Source organism: Erpetoichthys calabaricus, chromosome 9, assembly GCF_900747795.2.
Source record: "Erpetoichthys calabaricus chromosome 9, fErpCal1.3, whole genome shotgun sequence".
In the NCBI taxonomy this organism is placed as follows: domain Eukaryota; kingdom Metazoa; phylum Chordata; class Cladistia; order Polypteriformes; family Polypteridae; genus Erpetoichthys; species Erpetoichthys calabaricus.
In genome coordinates, this window is record NC_041402.2 from 185,034,856 (window position 1) to 185,060,182 (window position 25,327).

At 38.2% G+C, this 25,327-nt stretch overlaps 2 protein-coding genes and 1 long non-coding RNA gene across 8 annotated transcripts in view; 2 read left to right on the plus strand and 1 right to left on the minus strand.

The window, feature by feature from the left end:
- pip5kl1 (phosphatidylinositol-4-phosphate 5-kinase-like 1) overlaps nt 1-1,443 on the plus strand; it is a 65,505-nt gene extending 64,062 nt beyond the window's left edge. For 4 of the 5 annotated variants that reach the window (XM_051932177.1, XM_051932175.1, XM_051932174.1 and 1 more), the window contains exon 10: nt 405-1,236. In XM_051932177.1, the coding sequence (XP_051788137.1) occupies nt 405-840 (436 nt within the window). In that variant the 3' untranslated portion in view covers nt 841-1,236. Of the gene's footprint in view, nt 1-404 lie in introns of all 5 variants that reach the window. The other variant, XM_028808616.2, reaches the window with a different exon arrangement.
- Nucleotides 1-25,327, minus strand: part of LOC127529197 (uncharacterized) — an 81,359-nt gene that overhangs the window by 52,108 nt on the left and 3,924 nt on the right. The gene's annotated exons all lie outside the window — the stretch shown is intronic.
- LOC114656961 (endophilin-B2-like) overlaps nt 22,159-25,327 on the plus strand; it is an 82,206-nt gene continuing 79,037 nt past the window's right edge. The window contains exons 1-2 of one of the 2 annotated variants that reach the window (XM_051932178.1): nt 22,159-22,269; nt 22,514-22,622. In XM_051932178.1, the coding sequence (XP_051788138.1) occupies nt 22,560-22,622 (63 nt within the window). In that variant the 5' untranslated portion in view covers nt 22,159-22,269; nt 22,514-22,559. Of the gene's footprint in view, nt 22,270-22,386; nt 22,623-25,327 lie in introns of those variants that run through there. The other variant, XM_028808626.2, reaches the window with a different exon arrangement.

Below are 25,327 nucleotides of genomic sequence, written 5' to 3' on the forward strand. Positions count from 1 at the left end.
GGTGTCACTTAAACAGCATGTATCAATTGGAGCATACTGTATATTTCATTAAACATATAAATACATTAACCAATTCCAATCATGTACACTCTGCAGATAAGTTGTAAATGATTAGGTTAGGGACAATACAATATAGAATAATAAGTAGGACAGGATATCCTGTGTAGTGTGAGGGTGTCCCATTTTCCATAGTGAAAGATTTTACACATTTTACCTTAAGTATCACTTACTTCTCATCTTTTTTTCTGTATCCTTAATAGGAATCTTTGTGGTTGAGTGACATTTTTTATTCAAATACCACCAGTTTTCCTAAATGAAAAAGAAAAAAAATGAAATCCAGCAAGTAGAAGATTATTATCAGATGAAGTAGCAGATTTTAATCAGATCCTTTCGTTTTGTTCTAGGTCAGTACATGGTGGGAACAGCCCCACCTTTTCAACTCACACTACAGTGCCAGGGGTTATTGAGGAAGACTCAACAGTTCTAGTATCTGAGATGGTTGGCAGCGCACAAAGGTTTCAAGTAAGAGAGGTTCACCCAAGTAGATCTATCCCCCTTCAGAATCTATCCGCTCTGAACAGTGCTGAGTCTGAACTGCTTGAATTTCGGGTCCAGAACCGCAGATTACTACCCAACTACAAAAATCCCCTTCATGTTATTGATGGGCCAGAAAATCGATATTTTATAGGAATCATTGATATATTTACAGTATACAGCTTCAGAAAAAAACTGGAATACTTCTGGAAGTGCATCCGTCATAGAGGGAAGACATTTTCCACAGTCAGTCCGGACATATATGCCAGTCGTCTTTGTCACTGGGTGGAAGCACACACAATTTAATGCCAATAACGGAGGACCATATTTTGTACATTAGCCTGTAAGCTACTGAGTAGACAACACTGCCATCTTTTGTTACTCAGCAAGGTGATGGAATCACTCAAACCTTGGCAACGCCTGGAAAATCAATGCACGTTAGAAGAAATATTTGAAAATATAATAAACGTTTATTGTGCAAAGAATGCTATTACTGTATTAGAAAGGGACTATATTAACTTATACCTTTAAGATTTAACTTATCTTACATTGGCCTTTTCTTTCTTTTCATCAATTGAAGCATTTTCTTTCTGTAGTGACCTACATGCCTAACTATGGCATCTAATGGTTTACTGGCTATATCTTCAACACCATCTAAATCATTGAAAATAAACTTTGAATTTTACTCCAGACTGGAGAAAACATTTGTCATTTTCTCTGCATTATCTGAACAACCCACTTACCTCTGTATGAAGGCATAAATTCATAATGACTTCACTGAACTGCTGACTGGCACTTTATTTGACCAGTGTAAGTATTAAAGACTCATTTGATTACATGTTATAGTTATTGTTATTGATTTCCATTTAACAATTAATAAATAAAATTTGTATTTTGTTTTAATATAAAGTAACTTCCATATCATATTTGAAGTGTGCATTAGTTTTCATATGGTCACAACTAGAGATTTGATAGGGTAAGTGAGTAAGCGAGTCTCTACTACAAGAACTATTCAGAAACAGGGCAATTATCTCTATTAGGTTTCTTCTGGAATCAGCCATGAAATGATGTGGCTTGGGAGGTTTCTGCTCTGCATGTAGAATTTGTGTCATCCAGAAATTACCTCAGCAAGACTGTGGTTACATCATGGTCACTGGCTGGTTATGTTTGGGTATTTTTGGTTTGTTCCATATTCAATGTTAACGCTATATGGGTGTACTGGAATAAAGATTTTGTTACGTTTTCAATGTGAATTGAAAACTTTTATTCATAATAAAGTGCATCATATAGACAAATATCAAAGAAGTTGACAGGAATGGATTTCCAAGAAAAACCTCAGTGACCTCTGTGTAGTTAACTAGGCAAAAATTGATCTTTTATGTTTGATTAAAATAATGTACAATTAACACTTCCCTTATATATTTAAAGGTAAGGTAAAAAAATCTGAAATTCATAAGCTTCGTTATGGTTCTGGATAGTTCCCATCATTAATGAACAGGTGGCATTAGCGTCACATTGTGACTCAATAGTTGGAACCCAAAAGGAATAATTGTGATTTAGTCATTCACTCCATACTGCCCGCTGAAGTGCCTTTCAAGTCATTGATGTTCTTGTGTCTCTATATGTGTACATTGGAGCAGAGGCAAATGAAGCGACTCTCTAAGAGTCAAATGGTAAGGTAGGAATAGGAATAGAACTACAAATGTGTGCTTTACGGTTTTAATATCTTAGCCCAAGGGGGACTGTCTACTTACACTGCCTCCCATATTTTATATACAACAATACATTTTTTTAAACTAAACTTTTGTTACAGAAAGTGGAGACCAGGAGCATATCCTGTCAGTTTATGTACAATGCAAGAACTAAGCTTGGACAGAATACCAGTTCATCACTAGTTACCTTCAGACATTCACTGACATTCATCCACCCAATAATTTTATATATCCACCTATTGTATTGTTGAGTTGCAGGAAGCCAGTCCTGGTGGAGAATGGTGGAATCAAAGATGGACAGAATGCCAGTCTATTGCATGTTATACACTAGTATACCTATACTCACTCAGGCTGGGTCAATTTTTCACCATCCATTCCTCCATACATTTTTTGAACTGAAGCAAGCCATGGTGAATTCCTGCTACAGTGGATACATGACATGATCCAGCCCTGGATGAGGCATCGTTCAGTTATTGGGCATGCTCACTCACTCACACATATACATTAACCGTCACTGGCCTATTTTAAAGTTGCTGATTAACCCAGTATACATCTTTGGTATGCATGAGGAAATGCATCAGGAACACCTGGTGAAAACCCACATGCATACGAGAAGAGTGTACAAATACAAAACTGAGGGAGAGTGTCCTAGGAATTAAAACCCTGGGTCCATAGAGACAAGTTGTGTCACTGCTAACCACTGTGTCATTCACTATAACATTTAATTGTAATAAATAATAATAATAATAATAAACCTGCTTTTGTGCAATTATACTATTGGTCATACAGAAAATGGTGATTCTGAATATATCGGCTAAGTAAGAAGACAGGGTATGATCTCATTTGAGAGGTGAGCCAAGTTGAAAGTTGAGAGAGTTCTGACCTCTCGTACATTGGTCCCAGAAAAGCATTTGGCTTGGGATGGTTGGCATTCAAGTTGATGAGATGACACAGTTTTCATTAAGCACCTGTAGTACTTTCTCCATTCGTGCCACTGCTGTTGTTATTGAATTCTTTATCTTAAATGGTTAGATTGTTCCAATGTATTTTAAGTAGCCAGGCTCAAAGTACAAGAACCATGTGTGAAGGACAATGTTGGTACATGTGATGTTCTTAATTCTTTCTTTAATTTCATTTTTATATTTCACAAGCCTACTTTCTTTGTTACAGGATTGTTGACAGCTTACGCCTAATCTTGCAGCATAAAGTACAAAGTGGGAACAAACCCTAGAAGAAACTTCAGTTCTTCACAATAATAATTTGACACTTTAGTGTTGTCAATTAATTTAACCAGCACTTCTCAGGGGTGTGAAAGGAAACCAGAGTAACCGGAGAAAATCCAAACAGACACAAGGAGAAGTGCATCCTCCAGACAGACAGTGACCTGCTTGGAATTGAACTCTGGTTTCCGAAACTGGGAGGCATCATGGCTACCTGTGTGCCACTATGCTGAATAAAAGTTCTTCTAAACAAAACTTATGTGTTAAAATTTAAAGAAAGATGTATTTATTCCATAGTTTCACTTTGACATATTTTTTTTATAAATCTATTACAATACTGGACTGAAGAAAGATGCCATGTTTACTTTCGCACTATGTAGAAGCTTCTTTTTTTTAAAGGAGAGGTTTTTAAACTTTAGTTATCAAGTATTCTAGTTGTTCATTTTTCCTTTAACAATTTTATTAATGGGAGGTATCTGAACCTCTAATTTAATTATATAAATTGTGTTTTCTCTCAGTCTGTAAGGTGAAGAAGGCACAATATGGTTTGATATGGATCAGGTTGGAATTGCATATGTGTTATCTTAATTTACTAGATTTGTTTGGGTTATGCTCCTTTATTTTAAATGAACATCGAGAGAAGAAAGGTGAAACTGACATAGACACTTTGTAACAATGTAAAATATTGATGAATGTACTGTATACAGAAAAGGTACTCCTGTACTTTGTTAAAAGCTAACAGCTCTTAAAAGGCCCCACACTACATAGGATAACAGCAAAAACAGACTGAGTATTTAAAAAAAAGATCACCTAAATTCAAGAATACAGTATGTCAAATCTGAAAAAAAGGCTTGAGCAAACGCCAACATCATCTGGTGCATTATGGAAATGGTTGTACTCCTTGAATAATATATAAAATAAATTTAATTGAACTGATTATTGCATTAGGTCATCAAAGTCAAAATTAGCAGTAAGCAATCAAAACATACAAACACAGTAGACAACGTAACTAGATTTAAATTTTCTGCCAAACTTCACACATCATATTTTTCCATTTTGATTGTTTTACATTTTAAAAACAGCAAAGGAAACAAAAAATGCAGAACAATACTGAAGTGAAAGGGAACTCATATCCTCAATCTTTTCCTGCGTCCCTTAGTAGTTGCTTCTGTGGCACAGACATTTGAATTAAATGCCAGCAAGTCAAATTTTAGTGTCCCATGAACTGCAAAAAAGGTTGCTTACATCCTGGGACAGTGGATTTAGAGTTTGTCTGTGCTATTGGTCTTGACCATTAGGCTTACATTTTTACATCCTATCTTTTTTGTTAATAGTGCTTGACCCAGTACTATTTTAGACTATTTTGCATACATCATACTAAGTTTCTATTTGCTCCTTAATTTACATTTTGTTTCTCAAACTGTTTGCCAGACTGATTTGCTATCTTCTCCATATCATTGTTACAAATATGCATTCAAACTAGGCCGCGGTCATCCTGTACTGGCTTTCTTGTTTTCAAAAAGTCCAATCTGTCATGCTGTGTCACCAAAGTGGATAGTAGAAGAGGTGAAAGAAGTAAACAGCTAAATATTTAAACTTTAAACAAAAAGTGCACAGCATAGCCCATGACATATAAAGTGATGTTACAATATAGAGTATACAATACAATATGTGGTGCCTTACTAAGGATTTCTGATTTAGTTGTCAGCTTATGAATAGCTTCATTGATAATTAGTGTATGTTTTTTCAAGTAACTAATTACAATATTTTATTTTTCAAAGCATGAACATGTGAGGGTGGCATGGTGGCGCAGTGGGTAGCGCTGCTGCCTCGCAGTTAGGAGACCCGGGTTCACTTCCCAGATCCTCCCTACGTGGAGTTTGCATGTTCTCTCTGTGTCTGCGTGGGTACTCCGGTTTCCTCCCACAGTCCAAAGACATGCAGGTTAGGTGCATTGGCAATCCTAAATTGTCCCTAGTGTGTGCTTGGTGTGTGGGTGTGTGTGTGTGCGTGCCCTGTGGTGGGCTGGCACCCTGCACGGGGTTTGTTTCCTGCCTTGCGCCCTGTGTTAGCTGGGATTGGCTCCAGCAGATACCCATGACCCTGTAGTTAGGATATAGCGGGTTGGATAATGGATAATGGATGAACAGGTGATGCTAGCCATACTACTTGTTATTTTTATTGTTTCTTAAAAGAAATTCTAATATGAATTTGCTTTGTTAGGTGTGGAACCAAAGATTAAAAATGGATGCAGACCTCAAAAATAAACACAAAATGCCAGACCTGCCCTCAAAACAGGTCTCGACCCACTGGGTAGGCATCACCTCAGGCAGCATAGCCCCAGACTCAAATGTTAGGCTTCAGGCCTGCAAAGGTCCAAAGATGGGGCTAAAAGCCTCATAAAGTTCAAAGTCTCAAAACTTCCAGGATGGATGAGAAGGAAACCATAAACCTCTGGTCTGATAGACAAACTAAAACAAGGTTCTTTTATATTTGATTATTTATTTAAAAATTCACATGATTGCAATAAACAAGGCAGGAGCAATAGCAAGAGCAACAATAGGCTTACCAAAAGATAAACCTAAAAGCAAACAAAACCAAGATTCACAAAACCAGAATCAGCACCTTTATTGATAGCAAGGGTCAAAACCAGGAATGCAAAATCAGACATGCAAAGTCACAAAACCAGGATGTAAAGGTCAAACACACAATAGCAAAAATGGAGTGAGAACTATAGTTTCTCTTTTTATTAAGCTGGGATAGTACACTAGCTGCATCATCAGGTGGACTCTCAAAAAAGGGAGAGAAAATAGCCAACACTAATATATAATAATATATTATAAAGTAATTAATATACATCATAATGTCAGCAAAAATTACAAAAACAAAAATAACACTTGAAAAACAACATAAATTCTAATTGAGATTGTAAGATTTCCCACTATTGGAGGGTAGAGGCAAAAAGTACTAAGCAGTGTGTATCTACAGGATCATAGCAAAGATAATATCAGACAACCATTAAAGTGGGACCACAGGGATATTTATGAAATACAGTGGTTTAGAGGTGAACATGGTCAGACCTTATGGTTGCTCAATAAGCTTCAGCACCAGGGTTTGAATCTAAAAGTGATCCAGTGCAAGGAGATCAAGACAGTGATACACTGTGGTTCAATAATTTGGTTCATATTTTTACACATAAAGCACAAAAGAGGTAGAGAAGATTCACTAAAGAACATTAAATTAGTGCTTAATGTGATTTTAGTATATTTTCATACTGAACACAACCCAATCACAACATCTGTGGCATTTGTGCATATTTCTAAAATGTATTTCCTGATAGGTCATTGACTCAATCACAGTGAAGAATTGACTGCCACCTTTGAATTTCACTGTGATACATTTTATGCAGTAGGCAACGCTGCTTGTTCTGGGAAAAAGACATCTCAATGGATTCTATGTCTCATTCTAAAATATTTCTCTGGAGGTCATAGTAATATCTGAAGCTGGACCTCTATACAGAGAAGACTTATTATTTTACTGAAAAGCAGCCAAGATATAACTGTTTCCCCTGCAACTGGGAGCAATGAAACATTAGCAGCACCAAGATGGCAAGTAGCATATTTAATTGGATCAGTGGACCAAGGAAATTTAATATATACTGCGAAATTCAGAGCTGCCAAAGTGGCAGCCCTCCATATTTTGGAACTGTACCCTCAAGCTTACAGCAGAGATAATGAAAATTTGCCAGACATCTTAGTTTCGCAAAAGCCTATAATTGCTCAGCATTGCTTCTGATTTACAAACTTTTTGTAATCCTCTGTAGTTGAGAATTAAATTTAATTCTTATGAAGAATACTGTCTTAAATAATTTACGACTCAAAGCTCCCTGCTTTCTGTCAGTATAAAATCACTTAAATCCTAGAAATCTTTAAATCAATCAGCAAGCTTCTTTGTGTGCTATATGTAAACTACAAGTCTGAATTTTGGTGCAGAGTCACATAGTATGATCTATAATTAGCAAACGCCTACCTAAACTAGATTCTAATTGACACAGTAATTGTAAGAGACTCAGCTTTGATATACTGTATTCCATTAGCAGTAAGCAGCAGTAGAAATGCTCTCTGTTGAGTACTTATTGTGAAATACTAAACCTGTAACATGAATATAGTCTAAGTGCCATTTAAAAAGCTTCAGAACCTTTATTTAGATTTGTTATATAAAGGAGTGATTTCTTCATATAATTGAAAGTATTTATCTACTTTCTGGAGTGGAATAGTTAGGGAAACCATTTCATGGTTTCTGATCTTCCCAAATGATTTCTTTTGAACAGATGCAAATGAAAATTTCCTAAACTCCATTCCCAAATGTATTTTTTTTTTGCTTCCAAACACATGGCCACTTTTTGTAATGTAAAATGTTTTTTTTGTTTGTCAAAAAAGTGCTGATACAATTGCATAGGGCTACCACAACATGGTCAGTTACAGTTTGACTATGTAATATACCCATTCACTCAAAGTATAAACATAAATAAGCTGTTTAGTCTGACTGTAAGTGTGAAACTAAAATGTTAAAGATGATGAATCCTGTAGGCAACTTCATCAAGATATAGCTAAACCAGGTAACCAAATATTTTAGATAGATTCATTTGCATAGCAATCCAAGAATTATGGAGCAACATGAAAACAATAAGAAATATCACTCTGAATAAACTTGAATAAATGTGCCACGTTTTCTCTTAAAAACATTAATGGGTGAATTTCTAAGCCCTGTGCCCGGAATATATGAACTGCAATTCATCCAATTGTCAGTTTTATGACTTATGTATTTCATACCTTTCTCTGCCAGCATCATCTTCTGTTCAAATCAAACTACTGTATATAATAATTAAAAGGCTATATACCACACGTAGCTGCTAATTTATCCTGAAATGACTAATAAATCACACATGGTGTACTGCAGAGTGAACAGGCAAACCTGAGGTCCACGGCATACAGCATTGGCCACACCATCTACTAGACTAGGCTAAAGCATTAAACCTCTCATCAGGTAAAATGAGCTAATAGTTAAGAAGATGGATGGAAAACCATAAGGTTGCTGGAAAAATCACTTCAGTTTCTGTCATCACTTCAAGAACAATTAAATGTTACAAATACATTTTAAACAACTACATAAAAATATAATACAAATGTCAGTAACATTGCAGTGCTCTTTGCTAGAGATGATTAGTATGAATGTTCAAATAATTAAAATGTTTACAAAATTGCAATATGATTAGTGTATCAGAAAAGTCTAATGATAACACTTTGACATTGAATATTCATTTTTAGAGTTTAATAGCTAAGCTTAAAAGAGCTATAGGTAGCAGAGTTAAAGATACTAAGATTTGCATTGGGTGTGATGAGGACAGAAAGGATTAGAAATGAGGACATTAGAGGGTCAGCTCAAGTTGGACAGGTGGGAGACAAAGTCAGAGAGGCGAGATTGCATTGGTTTGGATATGTGCAGGGGAGAGATGCTGGGTATATTGGGAGAAGGATGCTAAGGATAGAGCTGCCAGGCAAGAGAAAAAGAGGAAGGCCTAAGAGGAGGTTTATGGATGTGGTGAGAGAGGACATGCAGGTGATGGGTGTAACAGAACAAGATGTAGAGGACAGAAAGATATGGAAGAAGATGATCCACTATGGCAACCCCTAACAGGAGCAGCCAAAAGAAGAACAACAACAACAACAACTTAGCTTAAAAAAGTAAGTACACCCTATGAGAAGGTGTATGTTCTTCAACATATTTTGCAGAGAGGCAGTGTGGTGTAGTGGTTAAGGCTTTGGAATTCAAGCCCTGAGACTACAAGTTCAAATCTGGCTACTGACACTGTGTGACCATGAGCAAGTCACTTCACTTGTGTTCCAGGTGGGGGAACAAAGAAATGTAACCAATTGTATCTCAAATGTTGTAAGTTGCCTTGGATAAAGTTGTCAGCCAAATAACAATGTTTGCATGTATGGATAATTGATTTTCAACAATACTTATGCAAAAAAATGTTCTAATTTAATAAACAAGAATGAAAAATATTCTTTGGAAGCATTTATTCAAGAAAACAATTGCAAATGATTTTTTGTTGTTAAAAAACAAGTACACCCCAGCTTCAGGAAATAAATGAATAAATAATCATAAAGAAATTTACTACAAAAACATGACACATTTAGTTATGTATGCTCACAGATCTTTATGTTTTCAGTTATTTATTGCCACGCTTCGTAATACTGTACACTTATTTAGTCAGTCAGTCATCGTCCAACCCGCTATATCCTAACACAGGGTCACAGGGGTCTGCTGGAGCCAATCCCAGCCAGCACAGGGCGTAAGGCAGGAACAAAACCCCGTGCAGGGCGCCAGCCCACCGCAGGGCACACAAACACACACACCAAGCACAATTTAGGATCGCCAATGCACCTAACCTGAATGTCTTTGGACTGAGGGAGGAGACCCACACAGACACGGGGAGAACATGCAAACTCCATGCAGGGAGGACCTGGGAAGCGAACCCAGGTCTCCTTACTGCGAGGCAGCAGCGCTACCACTGCGCCACCCAATACACTTATTTATTTCCATATTAATTTGTTTACTTCATTTTTACCCAAATATTCCTTCAAATCCGATATTCATTTTATTTACATTTCTTACTTATTTTGGTTTATTTACATATATTTATACGGTGGTGCAGTGGTAGTGCTGCTGCCTCACAGTAAGGAGACCTAGATTTACATCCTGGGTTCTCCCTACATGGAGTTTGCATGTTCTCCCCATGTCTGCGCGGGTTTCCTCCAGGTGCTCTGGTTTCCTCCCAAAATCCAAAGACATGCAGGTTAGGTTAATTCGGCATCACCAAATTGTCCCAAGTGTGAGGCTGGTGTGTGTGTGAGTGTGTGTGTTTGCCCTGCGATGAACTGGTGTCCTGTCCAGGGTTTATTCCTTCCTTGTGCCCTATACAAGCTGGGATAGGCTTCAGCACACTCCTGTGACCCTGTTCAAGCAGGTTGGAAAAGGACATGACATTTATTTTATTTAAGGCTGCATAGCAATATTTAAACTATTGCATTTTCCAATTTTAATGTATTTGCGTTATTTACACTTTTTACTTATGACCACCCAATACACTTTAAATTATTTCTAAGGTTATATATGTAACTGACAGCTTTATCTTAGGCAACTTGAAAGATGAGTATTTTTTAACAATTACAGCTGGTTCATTTCTGTTCCCTTAACTTGAACTTGGACTTTATTACCAGATAACGCAGTATCTAGGAATTTCTCTTGGTGTTGCATCAATGAACACATCAGGGTAAATACAATTAAATAATATACAATCAAGGCCGGTCAATCCGTGGGAGGCATCTAAGGGGCGCCATAGATTAAAAAGTTAAGGGACATGCGCTCTGGACACCTGAGTGTGTACTGTTTACGTCCTGGGCGCCGTTGATCAAAATACAATTGCGCATGCTCCTTACCCCAAGAGGCACGCGCTCAGTTAAAGTACGCGGTATACTGTATAAACAAAGAGGCGCTGTTTGTGCTTGTGAAGGAGCGCGCGCTTCGTACACACACAAAAAGGTTGTCAAAAGTCTAATAAGATCGGCTACCTGTATGACCAACGAGGGACGATGTCCTTCCATGTCGCCTAGGGCTCCAAATGACCTTAGCCGCCTACACGGTATACAATACATGACACTATTATACGTGCGGGGAGGTTTACTGGGGCGCGACACGCAGTAAAACAATAAAAATGCCCTTTTTCAAGGAGATGATCTGCTCATTCAAAGCGGTGCGGTGCGTCTATTATTTATTTATACGGTATACATTTTATATTTCCGTTACTTTACACCTCTAATTACTTCGAACCCATGATTATTATTGTAATTGAATTTTACAACTATTATTTGCCTTTTTTACTTACCTTTTCGTTGAAGTGTATTGTGCACGCGATACAAACAGGAAAGACGTCACTTTCTCCTGTCGGTGAACTTCGTCGTGAAATCGTAATTTAACTTTGAATATTGAGAAATAAACGTTTTTCGAAAGATGCCCCTCTGAAGTGTTTGGGGGACGCTGTAGCGCCAGAATAAAGGGCGGGATTTTTTCCCGCCCGGATGTGTCGAGAAGACTGATATCAAGGTGGCGGGTCTTCTTCGTGGTGATGTCTGCATTACTGAGGCGAGTTTTAAAAATGGATGTCTGTGACGAACCATTGCACGTGGACATTGGGCTAATTCCTTAGATTAAACCGGGCCACCGGTGAGTTTGTATGTGTGGGTGCCCACACACTCTTTCTTGTCCAGCGGCCAGTACTGCAGCAATAGGCTCCTAGTTGTCTCTACCGCCGCCATCTTCTACCGGATTAAGCCGGTTTGTGAATGTTATGTTAAGTGAAACACCAAATCATGGCCTGGAAAATGGCGATTTTGGCAATAAAGCTAAGAAGGAATGAACAAAAATATGTAAATGAGAAAACTGCATATAAAAGTTGCAGCTGTCCTGAGGGATACAGAGGAACCATTGCAAGTGTCAATCGGAACAGGTACGTGCATTGGGTTCAGTGCTAATCGGGTCCTAATGTAATGTTAACTGCATTTGTTAATTCAGACAACACTTTACCTGCCAGTACATATGGAGTAAAAATAACCAATTGATCTGGCATATTTTAATCCTGTATCAGGTTTTTATAATAACTGTAGTTAATTTGTTCATGGCCAGTACCCTGTACAAAGTGCCACATAATCAATTTATTTATAGTTGGTCAGCTCAGGCCTTAAGAACTCAAGCACTCATTCCATCTGGTCCCACAGCGGTTCCAGCATGCAGCTTCCTCAGTTGTCTTACTTGGTCTCTAGCACATACTGATGGTGAGAAGTGGGCACGTCACTGGTCTTTCCAGTGGACCTAATAGAATAAGGGTGAATATAAATACATTGGGGTGGTGGCTTGGTACAGTAGTGTGCAGTTTATCTCTGTGTCCGCTTGTGCCTGCTCTGAATTCTTGATTTGCATCTTATTTGCACCCTGTTGTAGAGAGTGTGACGCTGCTGTATAGGCACTTCACTCCTGCAATTTAATATCTTGGAAAAAAAGGATTTATGTATAATGTATACTAGGGGGCTTCGCCCCCTGCTCGCTTCGCTCACCAACCCCCGTGTTTGGTTTTCTGGATACACACTTTTAAGATTGTTTTTTCTTTGAATTGTTGCTATTTCATTAGTTTCACTTTTATTTCAGAACTTCTGTAAAAACAATATTTGTAAACTTGCGAGTCCCAATATGCTGAATCTTTTTAATGAGGTCAGGATAGGTTTCTTTGTTTGGAATTTCAGCACAGACAAAACGATCTACATCATCAGCAGTTAATAATTTTTTTTTACAAAGTAACAAAGTAAGTAGAGTTCTGCATTGGACTCCTGTCTGTAAAGTCCTGCTATTTTCCGGTCACAGTTCCAAAAGTACATGGGGTTACCAAGGTGATACCCCAGCTTTTGTCCAGGTTTTTGTTCAAGGGCTAGACAGAACGTTTTTGACTCCTGGAGTAAATTTATGTTTTTAAATAAGCAGACAGATAAATATATATACATTAACAAAGAAACCAATAAATGCATGTGCGGTAAACTCCGTTTTTGAAATTCTCAAGATTCTTTATTTGTCACATGCATAGTTATACAGGACAACACGCAGTGAAATGCATCCTGATCCACTTATCAAAAACTGTGCAAAGTTAGAAGAATATCAGTTAGATTAACAAAAAGTCATAGATCGAAGATAACAGTATAGTAGAACATAATAAATAAGTCAAATTATGTGAATAAAGTAGAATTAAGTGTTAAGGTGCAATAGTGTAGTAATTATTGTGCAAAACCAAAGTTTGACTGGTGCATAGTTAAATGAGGCAGTTTGTTTGTTTGCGCTACTGCGATCTTTTTTATATTTTCTAATTTTCCTACTTTCATATCCTTTTTAACTTTCTCCACATGTGTATAGTGCCGTTTTTTTTTTTGTTTTTTTTTTGAGCCTTTCTAATTTCCCTGGTTTCATAATCTCTAACCTGCTCTACATGTGTTTAGCATCAACGTTTGTAAACATCTCTATGAAGTCCTACTTTGTCATTTTACTCACTGTTATTTATTTAAGAGCCGGATTGGACGTGCTTTTTTTTCAATTCCTCTTGTTCCGGGCTGATAATTACTTTCCTTATTTTCTGAATTTGCACCTCGATAATTTTTTTTTGCTCTTTTTTCTGTCCAGTCTCTTTTCTCAGCGCTTTTCTTTCTTCTTCGTTTAATCGTCGACGTTTCATTTCTACCTTATTCATTTCATTTCTACTGTATTGACCTCATACACTTTATATGCACTGAGCCCTGGAGCTGTGTGTGCTGCATGACTGTCTTTACACTACTGATTTGTGTGTCTTGCAGGACTCTCTCGTTCTATGTTCCCGTGAGACGCACCGTGGCAGGTCTCTTTCGTCTCGCGGGTCTTTAAATTATCTTCCGAGAAAAATCACGTATCGTAGACTATCTGGACAGGGGACAGGATTTCTGTTTATAATAGAGAGATATGTATTAATTAATTAGTGCTATAAATTAGTTAATAAATAATATAAAAATCTTGGTGTAATATTTACATCGACATTCCTACAAGTAAACTTACAAATTCATTTTTTTAAATTTTTGTTTTACTGTATTGAGATGGCGCAGCATTTTAATTTTAGTACCTACACTCATCATCACATATTGCACTTGATATGTAGATCTAGCGTGTCTATTGACAATGCTCACAGAACTGGTTAAGAGCCTGTCTCAGCATAAAGCTGTGTATGTTCCAGCCCTCACTCCCTTACCTATCTTTAATTGTGTAAGTCCAACTTCCTTTAGAAACTTTAAAAAAGTAAGTGTTTCTGCCTCTATTTCTGATCTTCCTGTGTCACAGCAGAAAATCTTGTTGTTCGATTTAGCCTCGGCCCTCTGCTTAGCTTTAGATAAAGTAGTTCTTTTAAAACACAGAGAAATCCACTTTAAGGATCCTTCCTCCAATGTTGGAAAGCAGCTGGCTAACACTTTGAAGGCTTTGGCAATCTTGTGGGGCTTACTGAGATGCATTAATCATAGCCAAGAACATATATTATTGCAAAGTGGTAGAGAGCAAGGATTTTGTTCTCTATTCTCTATGACTAATTCTGCTATTGTTGAATGTGAAAACTTCCTTCAGTTTTTCAATGAACCGCTGGTTTCATCTTTACACATCAGTGTCTTGCTCTGTAAAATTAAATCTTATCCCCACTATACTTATCAACTCCTGCCTGCACGTAATAGTTCTAGCTGTCATAATAATAATGCATGCATCTTTAGATATTAATTCTGTACTAGCTGATTTGACATTCTGTAACCATAACGTTACAAAATCAAATTGCTGACAATTTAAACAATATTTACCCTCTCTTTTACATAAGTTTCCTGTTTAGAGTTCTGACGCATGTTGTGACATCCCAATTCACTAATTAATTAATTTTTAAAAACCAAGTGGAATCATTCCAGTCAACTTCAGGGTGCAACACTGCATCAAGACTGATCTGTTCCTAGTAAATACTAATGGCAGCAATCTCTGGGAAAATTAGAATATCCCTTATTTATCGTATATATCTAAACATCACAAGCATGTTGTGTCATCACAGCTCACTAATTACTTAACTTCTACTAAACTGAAAGAACCATTTCACTCCATCTTCGGGATGCAGTACTGCTATCAGACTGTTTATCTATTAAGTAACTAGTATTATAATAGCAGATTTTGAGAAAATGAATACATGAATATTAGTTAGTCCTTAGGCGATCATTTGATATATGCAATCACAATATTTAAATATCCAGGATGCAGAGAGGGTATCTCTGACACTGGTCTTCAGTGATTGGAGTCCTCCTTTACTGACAGGCTATAGAGGCCAACTCCAGTCCTGGGGCCTCATGCATAATGCCGTGCATAGACTTCACACTAAAACATGGCGTATGGACAAAAGTGGAAATGTGTGTACGCACAAAAAAATCCAGATGCATAAAACTGTGCGTACGCCAACTTCCACGTTCTTTTGCCACATAAATCCCGGTCTGCATGAAATGTAATGCTTGTGCACGCGCCTGCCGCCCTCCCAGACTCCTCCCAGAATTACACCTCTTTGAATATGCAAATCAATATGAATAGCCCCTTATGTTTTGCGTTCTGTGAAAAGACAAAGGCAAAAGCACAGGGGAAAAAGAAGAATTTCAGCGAATACCAAGTAGAGGCAAAGAAAAAACATACTATTTGTTGGTTTAAGCAGGGATATAAACAGCAAAAGGAAGTTGATTGAGTAACAGAGTGGTGGAGAAACTCGAAAGTTCAAGTTCAGAAAGTCGCAAAGTGCCCGAAATAAATAAGAAGTTGTCGGATATCAAAGTCGCCATGAAAATATGAGTCGTAGCTCACTGTCTGAGTGTCATATGGAAGCTTATTAAGCTACAGAGAACAGAAAAACAAAATAGGGACACAGTTGGAAAAAATGTCCAAATGCCAACTTTAATCTTGAAATTTCCACTTTAATCACGTAGTTTATTTTGTCATTAAAGTAAAAAGTCATAAACTTCATCATAAAATCATTTAATTTACTAGTTTCTCAAATCCCATCATAACTAAAGTAGCACGTTAAATGCTTTGTATTGCATATGTTCTTCTGTGTAGTCTATGTGTTTGAATCACTACATGCTTCTTAAATGGGCCTTCTCTTCCGCCAACAGTACACAGAATCCATTATATTCATGATATTACAGCTCTCTGAACAATTTAAATATTAAGATATATACTTGATATCATTTTCATAATGATAGGAATTAAAGCATATATTAAACATGGGGACACGGTGGCGCAGTATTAGCAATGAGCTGGCGCCCTGTCCAAAGATTGTTGCTGCCTCCTTCAAGATGCTTGCTGTGCCATGCGCGACCTTCGATGAAATAATTTATTGCAGCAGTACTGTCTCTCTCAAACATTCTAACCAATTCCTGTCCTTCCTTTTCTTTCTCCAAGTAACCAATCACCACATGATCAGTGGGTTAAATACTCTTGAGTAGTGCACAGACAGTGACAACGCTAAAGCAGCTATAATATTTGGAATAGTTTGGCCATTCTGTGCACCATTATTACAGGTTAATTACAATCAGATGCCTTAAACTAATAAACAATATGTTGTTAATTTCAGTGTATTTGATAAAGCCGCGTCAAGGATGTGAATCTAAAAAATACAGGGAAACCACACTGGAACAGTAGCACTGCTTTGATGCTAGGTGCTGCCAGTTTGCAGAACCGAGTGGAGAACTTGCGTACGCAAGGGACTGACCTGGTGTGAAAATGTGCGTGGCCTTACGCTGAGTTTAGTTTTTATACATCGTAATGTGAGTGTGGAAACGGGCGTACGCAACATTTTTGTGTGTACGCACCATTTATACATGAGGCCCCAGTAGAGCCACAGTGGCTACATGTTTTTATCCTAACTCTTTTCTTAATTAGGGACTAGTTTATTGCTAACTTCATTTAATTTATTTGCTATTTAAGACTCAGACCCTTTAATTCAGGGCTGAGCAACGTCAGTGCTGGAGGGCCACAGCGGCTTCAGGTTTTTGTTCCAACCAAATTGCTTCATGAGAAATCATTAATTGCTGATGAAGTACTTATTGCTCAAGTGACATTTTTATGTTTCATTTTTGTTGTCTCGCTTGTTAAGATTTTGTATACTTACAGTCATGGCCAGAATTATCGGCACCCCTGGAATTTTCCCAGAAAATGCACCATTTCTCCCAGAATATTATTGCAATTACAAATGTTTTTGTATATACATGTTTATTTCCTTTATGTGCATTGGAACAACACAAAAAACAGAGAAAAAAAGCCAAATCTGACATCATGTCACACAGAACTCCAAAAATGGCATGAACAAAATTATTGGCACCCTTTCAAAATTGTGGGTAAATCGTTTTATTTCAAGCATATGATGCTCGTTTGAACTCACCTATGGCAAGAAACAGGTGCTGGCAATATAGCAATCACACCTGAAGCCAGTTGAAATGTAGAAAAGTTGACTCAACCTTTCTGTTGTGTGTCTGAGTGTGCCACACTAAGCATGGAGAACAGAAAGAAGAGCAGAGAATTGTCTGAGGACTTGAGCACAAAAATTGTGGAAAAATATCAACAATCTCAAGGCTACAAGTCCATCTCCACAGATCTTCATGTTCCTTTGTCCACTGTGTGCAACGTAATCAAGAAGTACACAACACATGGCACTGTAGCTAATCTCCCTGGATGTGGACGGAAGAGAAAAATTGATAAAAGACTGCAACGAAGGATAGTCCGAATGGTGGATAACCAACCCCAATCAACTTCAAAACATATTCAAGCTGTTCTGCAGACTCAGGGTGCAACAGTGTCAGCTCGAACTATCCGTCGACATCTGAACGAAATGAAACGCTATGGCAGGAGAGCCAGGAGGACCCCACTGCTGACAAAGAAACATAAAAAAGCCAGACTGGAGTTTGCCAAAATGTACTTGAGGAAGCCAAAATCCTTCTTGGCGAACGTCTTGTGGACAGATGAGACCAAGGTAGAGCTTTTTGGTAAAGCTCATCATTCTACTGTTTACAGAAAACAGAATGAGGCCTACGAAGAAAAGAACACAGTACCAATAGTCAAACATGGTGGAGGTTCTAAGATGTTTTGGGGATGTTTTGCTGCCTCTGGCACTGGATGCCTTGACTGTGTGCAAGGCATCATGAAATCTGAAGACTACCAAAAGATATTGGGGCGCAATATAGGGCCCAGTGTCAGAAAGCTGGGTCTGCGTCAGAGGTCATGGGTGTTCCAGCTTGACAATGACCCCAAACATACCTCTAAAAGCACTCAGAAATGGTTGAAGACAAAGCGCTGGAGAGTTCTGAAGTGGCCAACAATGAGTCCGGATCTAAATCCGATTGAACACTTATGGAGAGATCTCAAAATTGCTGTTGGGCGAAGGCGCCCTTCAAATCTGAGAAACCTTGAGCAGTTTGCAAAAGAAGAGTGGTTGGAAATTCCAGTTGAGAGGTGTAACAAGCTTGTTGATGGTTATAGGAAGCGCTTGATTTCAGTTATTTTTTCCAAAGGGCGTGCAACCAAATATTAAGTAGAGGGTGCCAATAATTTTGTCCAGCCTGGTTTTTGAGATTTGTGTGAAATGATGTCAGATTTGGCTTTTTTTCTCAGTGTTTTTGTGTTGTTCCAATGCATATAAAGGAAATGAACGTGTATACCAAAACATGTGTAATTGCAACAATTTTCTGGGAGAAATGGTGCATTTTCAAGGAAAATTCCAGGGGTGCCGATAATTTAGTCTTAAACAGCTGTATTCATTATTTTAATAATATGCAAGTGACAAAGGAAACAGCAGTTCTACATGTAGCTTGTCTCCATTTCCACCCGTGTATATTCATCATTCACTATTTGGTTTAATTAAGTACTCAGAAGGAAACTAAAGGGAAAGTGAAGAACTGAAAATTACTCATCCATTTTAGGCTTCAAATCACTTGGATGATACATGTCTTATTAGAAAGGAAAAGAAAAACAAATGATTTAAGAATGAATGGTCATGGTAGATTTAAAACATTAACAAGCCATGAAATTAAATAAGATTTATTATTGGTGAGGATTGGTTTCAAATTAGGCAACTGGTTTGGAACAAAAATCTGCAGCCATTGTGGCTGTCCAAAATCAGAATTGGCCACTCCTGCTATAGAGTTTGTCAGTCTTGGTATAAGCAGGTCCAGCTCAGCATTACTCTTGAAAGATGTTCCTCAAAGCTTTGTCTTTGGCCCTGTGTTTTGCTATATTTATATGCTTCCTCTTGGTCATATTATTTGCACTTTATTATTTTTTATCATGTGATATTCATATCCTTTTCAGGGTTAAAGGTGAATGTTCACTGGGGATTTACTGGCCCATGACTTGCCTTTAAGAAATCAAAAACAAGATAGAGAACAGCTTTTGAACATTCAACTGTAACAAAACAGTGACATTAAAGACCAGTTTAAGAAAAACAGCTCCTTTCCATTGACTGTCGACGATAATACTATCATATCTTTGTTTTCTGTAAAACTAGGGGGCTTTGTCCCTTGCTCGCCAACCTCCCAGCCTGTGCTACGCACCAGCCACTTTGTGTCTCTGCTGCTCGCATATGTGGATTTCACTTTTACCAAACAACAAAACTTTTAATTCTCATGGATAGGCCTCTTCACTGGGACAAAACGCTACTTTTCCCTGATGGCAACACGAATTAGATGATCTACAAGTCTCTGACTTAAAGTTTAAATCTGAAGAATATCTTCATACTTCTGTCATATCACCTATGACCATATATTCAATCTTTTTTCTCTGTTCGGTTATTTCAACGAGTCATAATTTCCATTTGTTTGTGCTAATGCGATCTTTACTAACATTTTTTTGAGACTTTCCAATTTTCGTACTGAACTCTACTGCTTTCCAGAGTTTGGAATAACCTCCCTAAAGTAATTAGATTTACTAACTCAATTTATACTTGAGATGAAATAAAACATGTTCAGAAAGGCATTTAATTTACAATGACATTTTTACACCACTCTCAAGTTACCCCTCCATCCAGATCCTTAATGAGGTACTCTGTATTACAAGGTGTGTTATTGTAGTGATGTTATTTGTTGTATTCTAGCACTTTTGGTTTTATTCCTGCTTATTGTTTTCTTGTGCTAATCCAGAGTTCTATACTTAATGTATTTATTTTCTAATTTGTGTGCAATGCATTAATACTACAGGAGGTGGACAACATAATATAAACACCTAACAATATATTACTATCAAAAAACTAATAGAATGTAGGTTACACCCATTGCTGTGAAAACTACTTCATTCCTTTTTGGAATGCTGTCATACAAGTCCTTAAGTATGCGTAGTGAGATATTACACCATTCTTAAGAAGAGAAGCCTTCAGTTCTTTGAATAATGAAGAAAGTGGAAATCAACTATGTAGTCTGTGTTGCATAACTTCCCATAAATGAGCAATGATATTTAGATGTAGTGAATAGGGAGGCCACAAGATGTGTTTATGTTCACCTTGGTGCTCATAAAAACACTCTTGAATTAATTTAGTAGTTTTTATAGGGGCATAATAAATTTTTAGTTTGAGAGTATCACAGTAAAATAGTGTTGGCACCACAGGTTGCTCCTGGTCATGTAAAATAGCCTCATATCTTTGGCTGCCATACAAGATGACCATGTGGGTGGGATGGTTTCCTGTACCAGTAGAGAGCCCTGACAATGTTTTAGTAGATGGCAACAGACATTGCGAGTTGAGGGCATCATTTACAATACATTGGCACTATTTAGCCTCTTTGGAACCCTGTTAATTGCTTTTTGTTGTCCTGTAAACTGATACACAGTATCCATCCATCTATTTTCAAACCCGCATATCTGGAGCGGAGTTGTGGGGAAGCTGGAGCCTATCCCAGCTGTTAAACCTCCTGACACATACTTGTAATTGGCAATCAAATTCATAAGACTCAAATTTGTATATGCAGTTGTACTTGTGATTTAGTTACTTCAAGGAATAAACTTTTCAATTGTTAATGTTATTGCATCCACCAATATGCGTTTCTATTCAGTTTTATATATCAAGCCGTTTCTGAGCTTCAATTCTTATACAGTAGTGTCTTTTTGAATATTTGAGAAGTATAATGACCATGAGAAAGGTACTATATAAATAAAATTTGTTATTATTATATTTCATTGACATAGCATGTATTTTTCACCGACCCATACTTACAAATACTGTATCTGTACATTTTTGTTTCCATCACTCACTTCTCATAGCATAAAGTGTGCATCATCATCTTACCACTAATTAGTTGTACAATGTATGACCTAGCTCACAATTTTATTACTAAACTATTAATAATTGTTTATCACAGAGCGCTATGTCACAATGCGTTTTTAAAGCAACAAAGTAAAAAATAAAGAATCATTCCAGTATATACAGTAACATATCCATCCATCCATTTTCCAACCCGCTGAATCTGAACACAGGGTCACGGGGGTCTGCTGGATCCAATCCCAGCCAACACAGGGCACAAGGCAGGAACCAATCCCGGGCAGGGTGCCAACCCACCGCAGGACACACACAAACACACCCACACACCAAGCACACACTAGGGCCAATTTAGAATCGCCAATCCACCTAACCTGCATGTCTTTGGACTGTGGGAGGAAACCGGAGCGCCCGGAGGAAACCCACGCAGACACGGGGAGAACATGCAAACTCCACGCAGGGAGGACCCAGGAAGCGAACCCAGGTCTCCCAACTGCGAGGCTGCAGCGCTACCCACTGCGCCACCGTGCCGCCTATAGTAACATATCAGAAAGTAAATTCGACAATAGGCACAGCCTAACAATGTACATAAATAAAAAGAAAGTGTGAAATGCATATCAGTTTAGTAGTCCAGCAGTTCTTCAAGTCAGTTGAACTTTAGGATTAAAATATTTTAAGTAGCGGGTGTTTGCCATGGCTAGCCAAAGCTCATACGCGTAACGTTATTATTGTCAGCTATTGCGAGATTTGGGCATTTGCGTAACCCGCATAATACGGGCTCTCGTCATTCTAGCTGATCATATTGCGGGATAGCTGTGCTTGCTGATACACGTCTCCGGACCTTGGCTGGACACCCGAAGCGCTGCACTTATAGGTTTGGGGCTAGTGTTGCTTACTTAATGATTGCGCACATTATCTTTTTTGTGTGTTTCTATTGGAGGAGCAGGTGCGCTACCGTATTTATCACTGCGAAATGTTGTGGTTTATCTTTAAGCTCAGGATGTGCAGTCGATAGTCGAGACTGCCGATTGTGCGGAGATTTGCTGTTCCACTCTGCTGATTGCATGTTTTATTTTTTTCCTTCTCCTCTCTCTCCTTTGATGCGAACGGTGTTACAGGGAGTTTTGATGTGTTGTCTGTGTTACAAGTACACGCGTTGACATCATGGATTTCAATGTCAAGAAATTAGCATCGGATGCCGGAGTCTTCTTTACAAGGGCTGTACAGGTAAGAAAGGTTTACATTTCATTTTTTTTTTTCGTAAGCGTCTTCTTTAAGTGGCTGTGCCTTTCACGAGACAAAAATACTCGCACAAAGGACCTTAGATGAAACCTCGTAGAACTCTTCATTCCAATGCCGCTTTAATGCCTTGCATTCTTAAATCATCTTATGCCTTATTACCAGTCACGGCGCGGCTTGTATTTTTTTTTAATGTTTATTTTGATGTACACAACGAGCTCTTCCCTAAAGATGTCGTAATTGCGATCCGGAATACTCGCTATGTAGATCAATAATTCATTGCTTTGCCTTGCCTTAGAAGGGTTTTACGTATAACCACACTTAGCGTTAAATAATCCCCAGTTCTCTAATATATCTGATGAGACAGGCTGCTCGAATATTGCGGATGTCCGTTTACCTGTTGTAGTTGAAATTAAGTTTATGTAGTTAACTTTACATATTCCTTACTGCAAATATGTTGTATTTCATAACGGCTGCCCTCGTTTATTAAAGGCAGACATATTAATATTTTTTTTTTTTATTCAATAATTAACGGAAGCAGTGTAATTCAAAATTTTACAAAGTTTCAGTGTCTTTGGTCCGTTTCACAGTTTAAAATCCATAAAGGACACCCAAGCATCCATGCATTTGTTCTGTAAACATGTTTTTCCAGTACGAGTCACAAAGAACTGCAAGGTGTCCTAATAGGGGTCAGGCATAGGGAGAACACCAACCCTGGACAAGGAGTGGTACCATGATATTTGAATGTACAGTATATGCACACACACACCACATCATGTAATGCACTTGCATACACACTCACACTAATGCATGCTGGGACCTAAAAGCATTAGCTTGGAATGTTGAAACAAATTGGTAAACAAAGATTGATTGTGCCATTTCCACACAGAAAATGGGCGTTTCAGAACTTTAATGCAGGAGCCATTTTTTTCCTTCATATTTTATTCTATTTTATGTATTATATTTTGTGTTTTCCTAGTACACCTGTGTACTTGACCAATAAAGTGGATTCTGATTATGATATGTCATTATGTTATCCGGGCGGCACGGTGGCGCAGTGGGTAGCGCTGCTGCCTCGCAGTTGGGAGATCTGGGGACCTGGGTTCGATTCCCGGGTCCTCCCTGCGTGGAGTTTGCATGTTCTCCCCGTGTCTGCGTGGGTTTTCTCCCACAGTCCAAAGACATGCAGGTTAGGTGGATTGGCGATTCTAAATTGGCCCTAGTGTGTGCTTGGTGTGTGGGTGTGTTTGTGTGTGTCCTGCGGTGGGTTGGCACCCTGCCCAGGATTGTTTCCTGCCTTGTGCCCTGTGTTGGCTGGGATTGGCTCCAGCAGACCCCCGTGACCCTGTGTTCGGATTCAGCGGGTTGGAAAATGGATGGATGGATGGATTATGTTATCCTTAGCTTAATCATCTGAAGTAACCATTCTATGTAGTAATGTACTGGTCATAATCATCTGTTCAGTAGAGATGGAGTTACACACGGCTGTGTGATTTTTACTGTTGACTGCTGGATCCCTCTTTCCAAAGAGTCCAATGGCAAAATATAATCGATCAAATCATTATTGTCTATGTTCTTGAATGCAATATATAATCTACAGGTGTAGACATTATTTAGTACATTTGTAATAGTCATCCTTTATTATTTACATGTGACAGTACTATTACTAAAAATAATACTAGTTCCTGCAGTGGACATTAATCCTATTCAGGGCTTTTTCCTTCTTTGAATCTGGTCATGCCAGAATTAGGCTCCTGGCTCTTTGACCCTAAATTGAATTAAGTTCCACCATAAAAGATCTGACCCACTAAGGCATGGTCTTTTCAAGATCTCTGAATGTGTCCGGTGGTATCTGTAACCAACACATTAGCAGCATATTGTACGACTCTGCAAGTTATGAGGTGGAGCTGCCATGGATCAGACTTCTTGTTTCAATACATCCCACAGATACTCATTTGGATTGAAGTGGTGTACCTGGTCTGCAACAATATCTAGGTAGGTGGTACACATCTAATTAATGACCCCTTGAATAACCAAATGCAGGGTTTTCCAGCATAAAGCATCACACTTTCTCCACTGGCTTTATCTTTTTTCCATAGTGCATCCTGGTCCCATCTCCTCCCCAGGTAATTGATGCACACCTACTCGGCTGTCCAAATGATGCAACAGAAAATGGGATTCATCAAGCCAGGAGATCTTCTTCTATTGCTCCGTTGTATCGCTTTTGACAGTGGTCAGGGTTAGCGGCTATGTAGTCCCATATGCTGCTGGGTTTGATGCACTGTTTATTATGGCACATTACTTCCATAGCCAGCATTAAAATTATCAGAGATTTGTGCCACAGTATCACCCTGTTTGTATTTAACAGACAGAATAGCTTTCATTGACCTCCTTGCATGAGTCTTGGCTGTATAATACCCTGCCAAGAGTTTGTGCTTTATCTCTCCTTGGGCAACTGTTAGTAGGTATTCACACTATTGCCTCACCCAGAGCATCCCACAGTTGTTGGTGGTTTGGGAATGCTGTGATCCCATGTCAAAGTTACTGAGGTCTTTACACCAATCTATATGTTCTACATTCAGCATGTTGACTGTGTACCTAATTTCTGTTACTGTCCAATATATCTTGACTTTGGCATCTGCTGTTTTTTCAAGATAATCAATGTTACTCACTTCATATTGTAGTGGTCATAA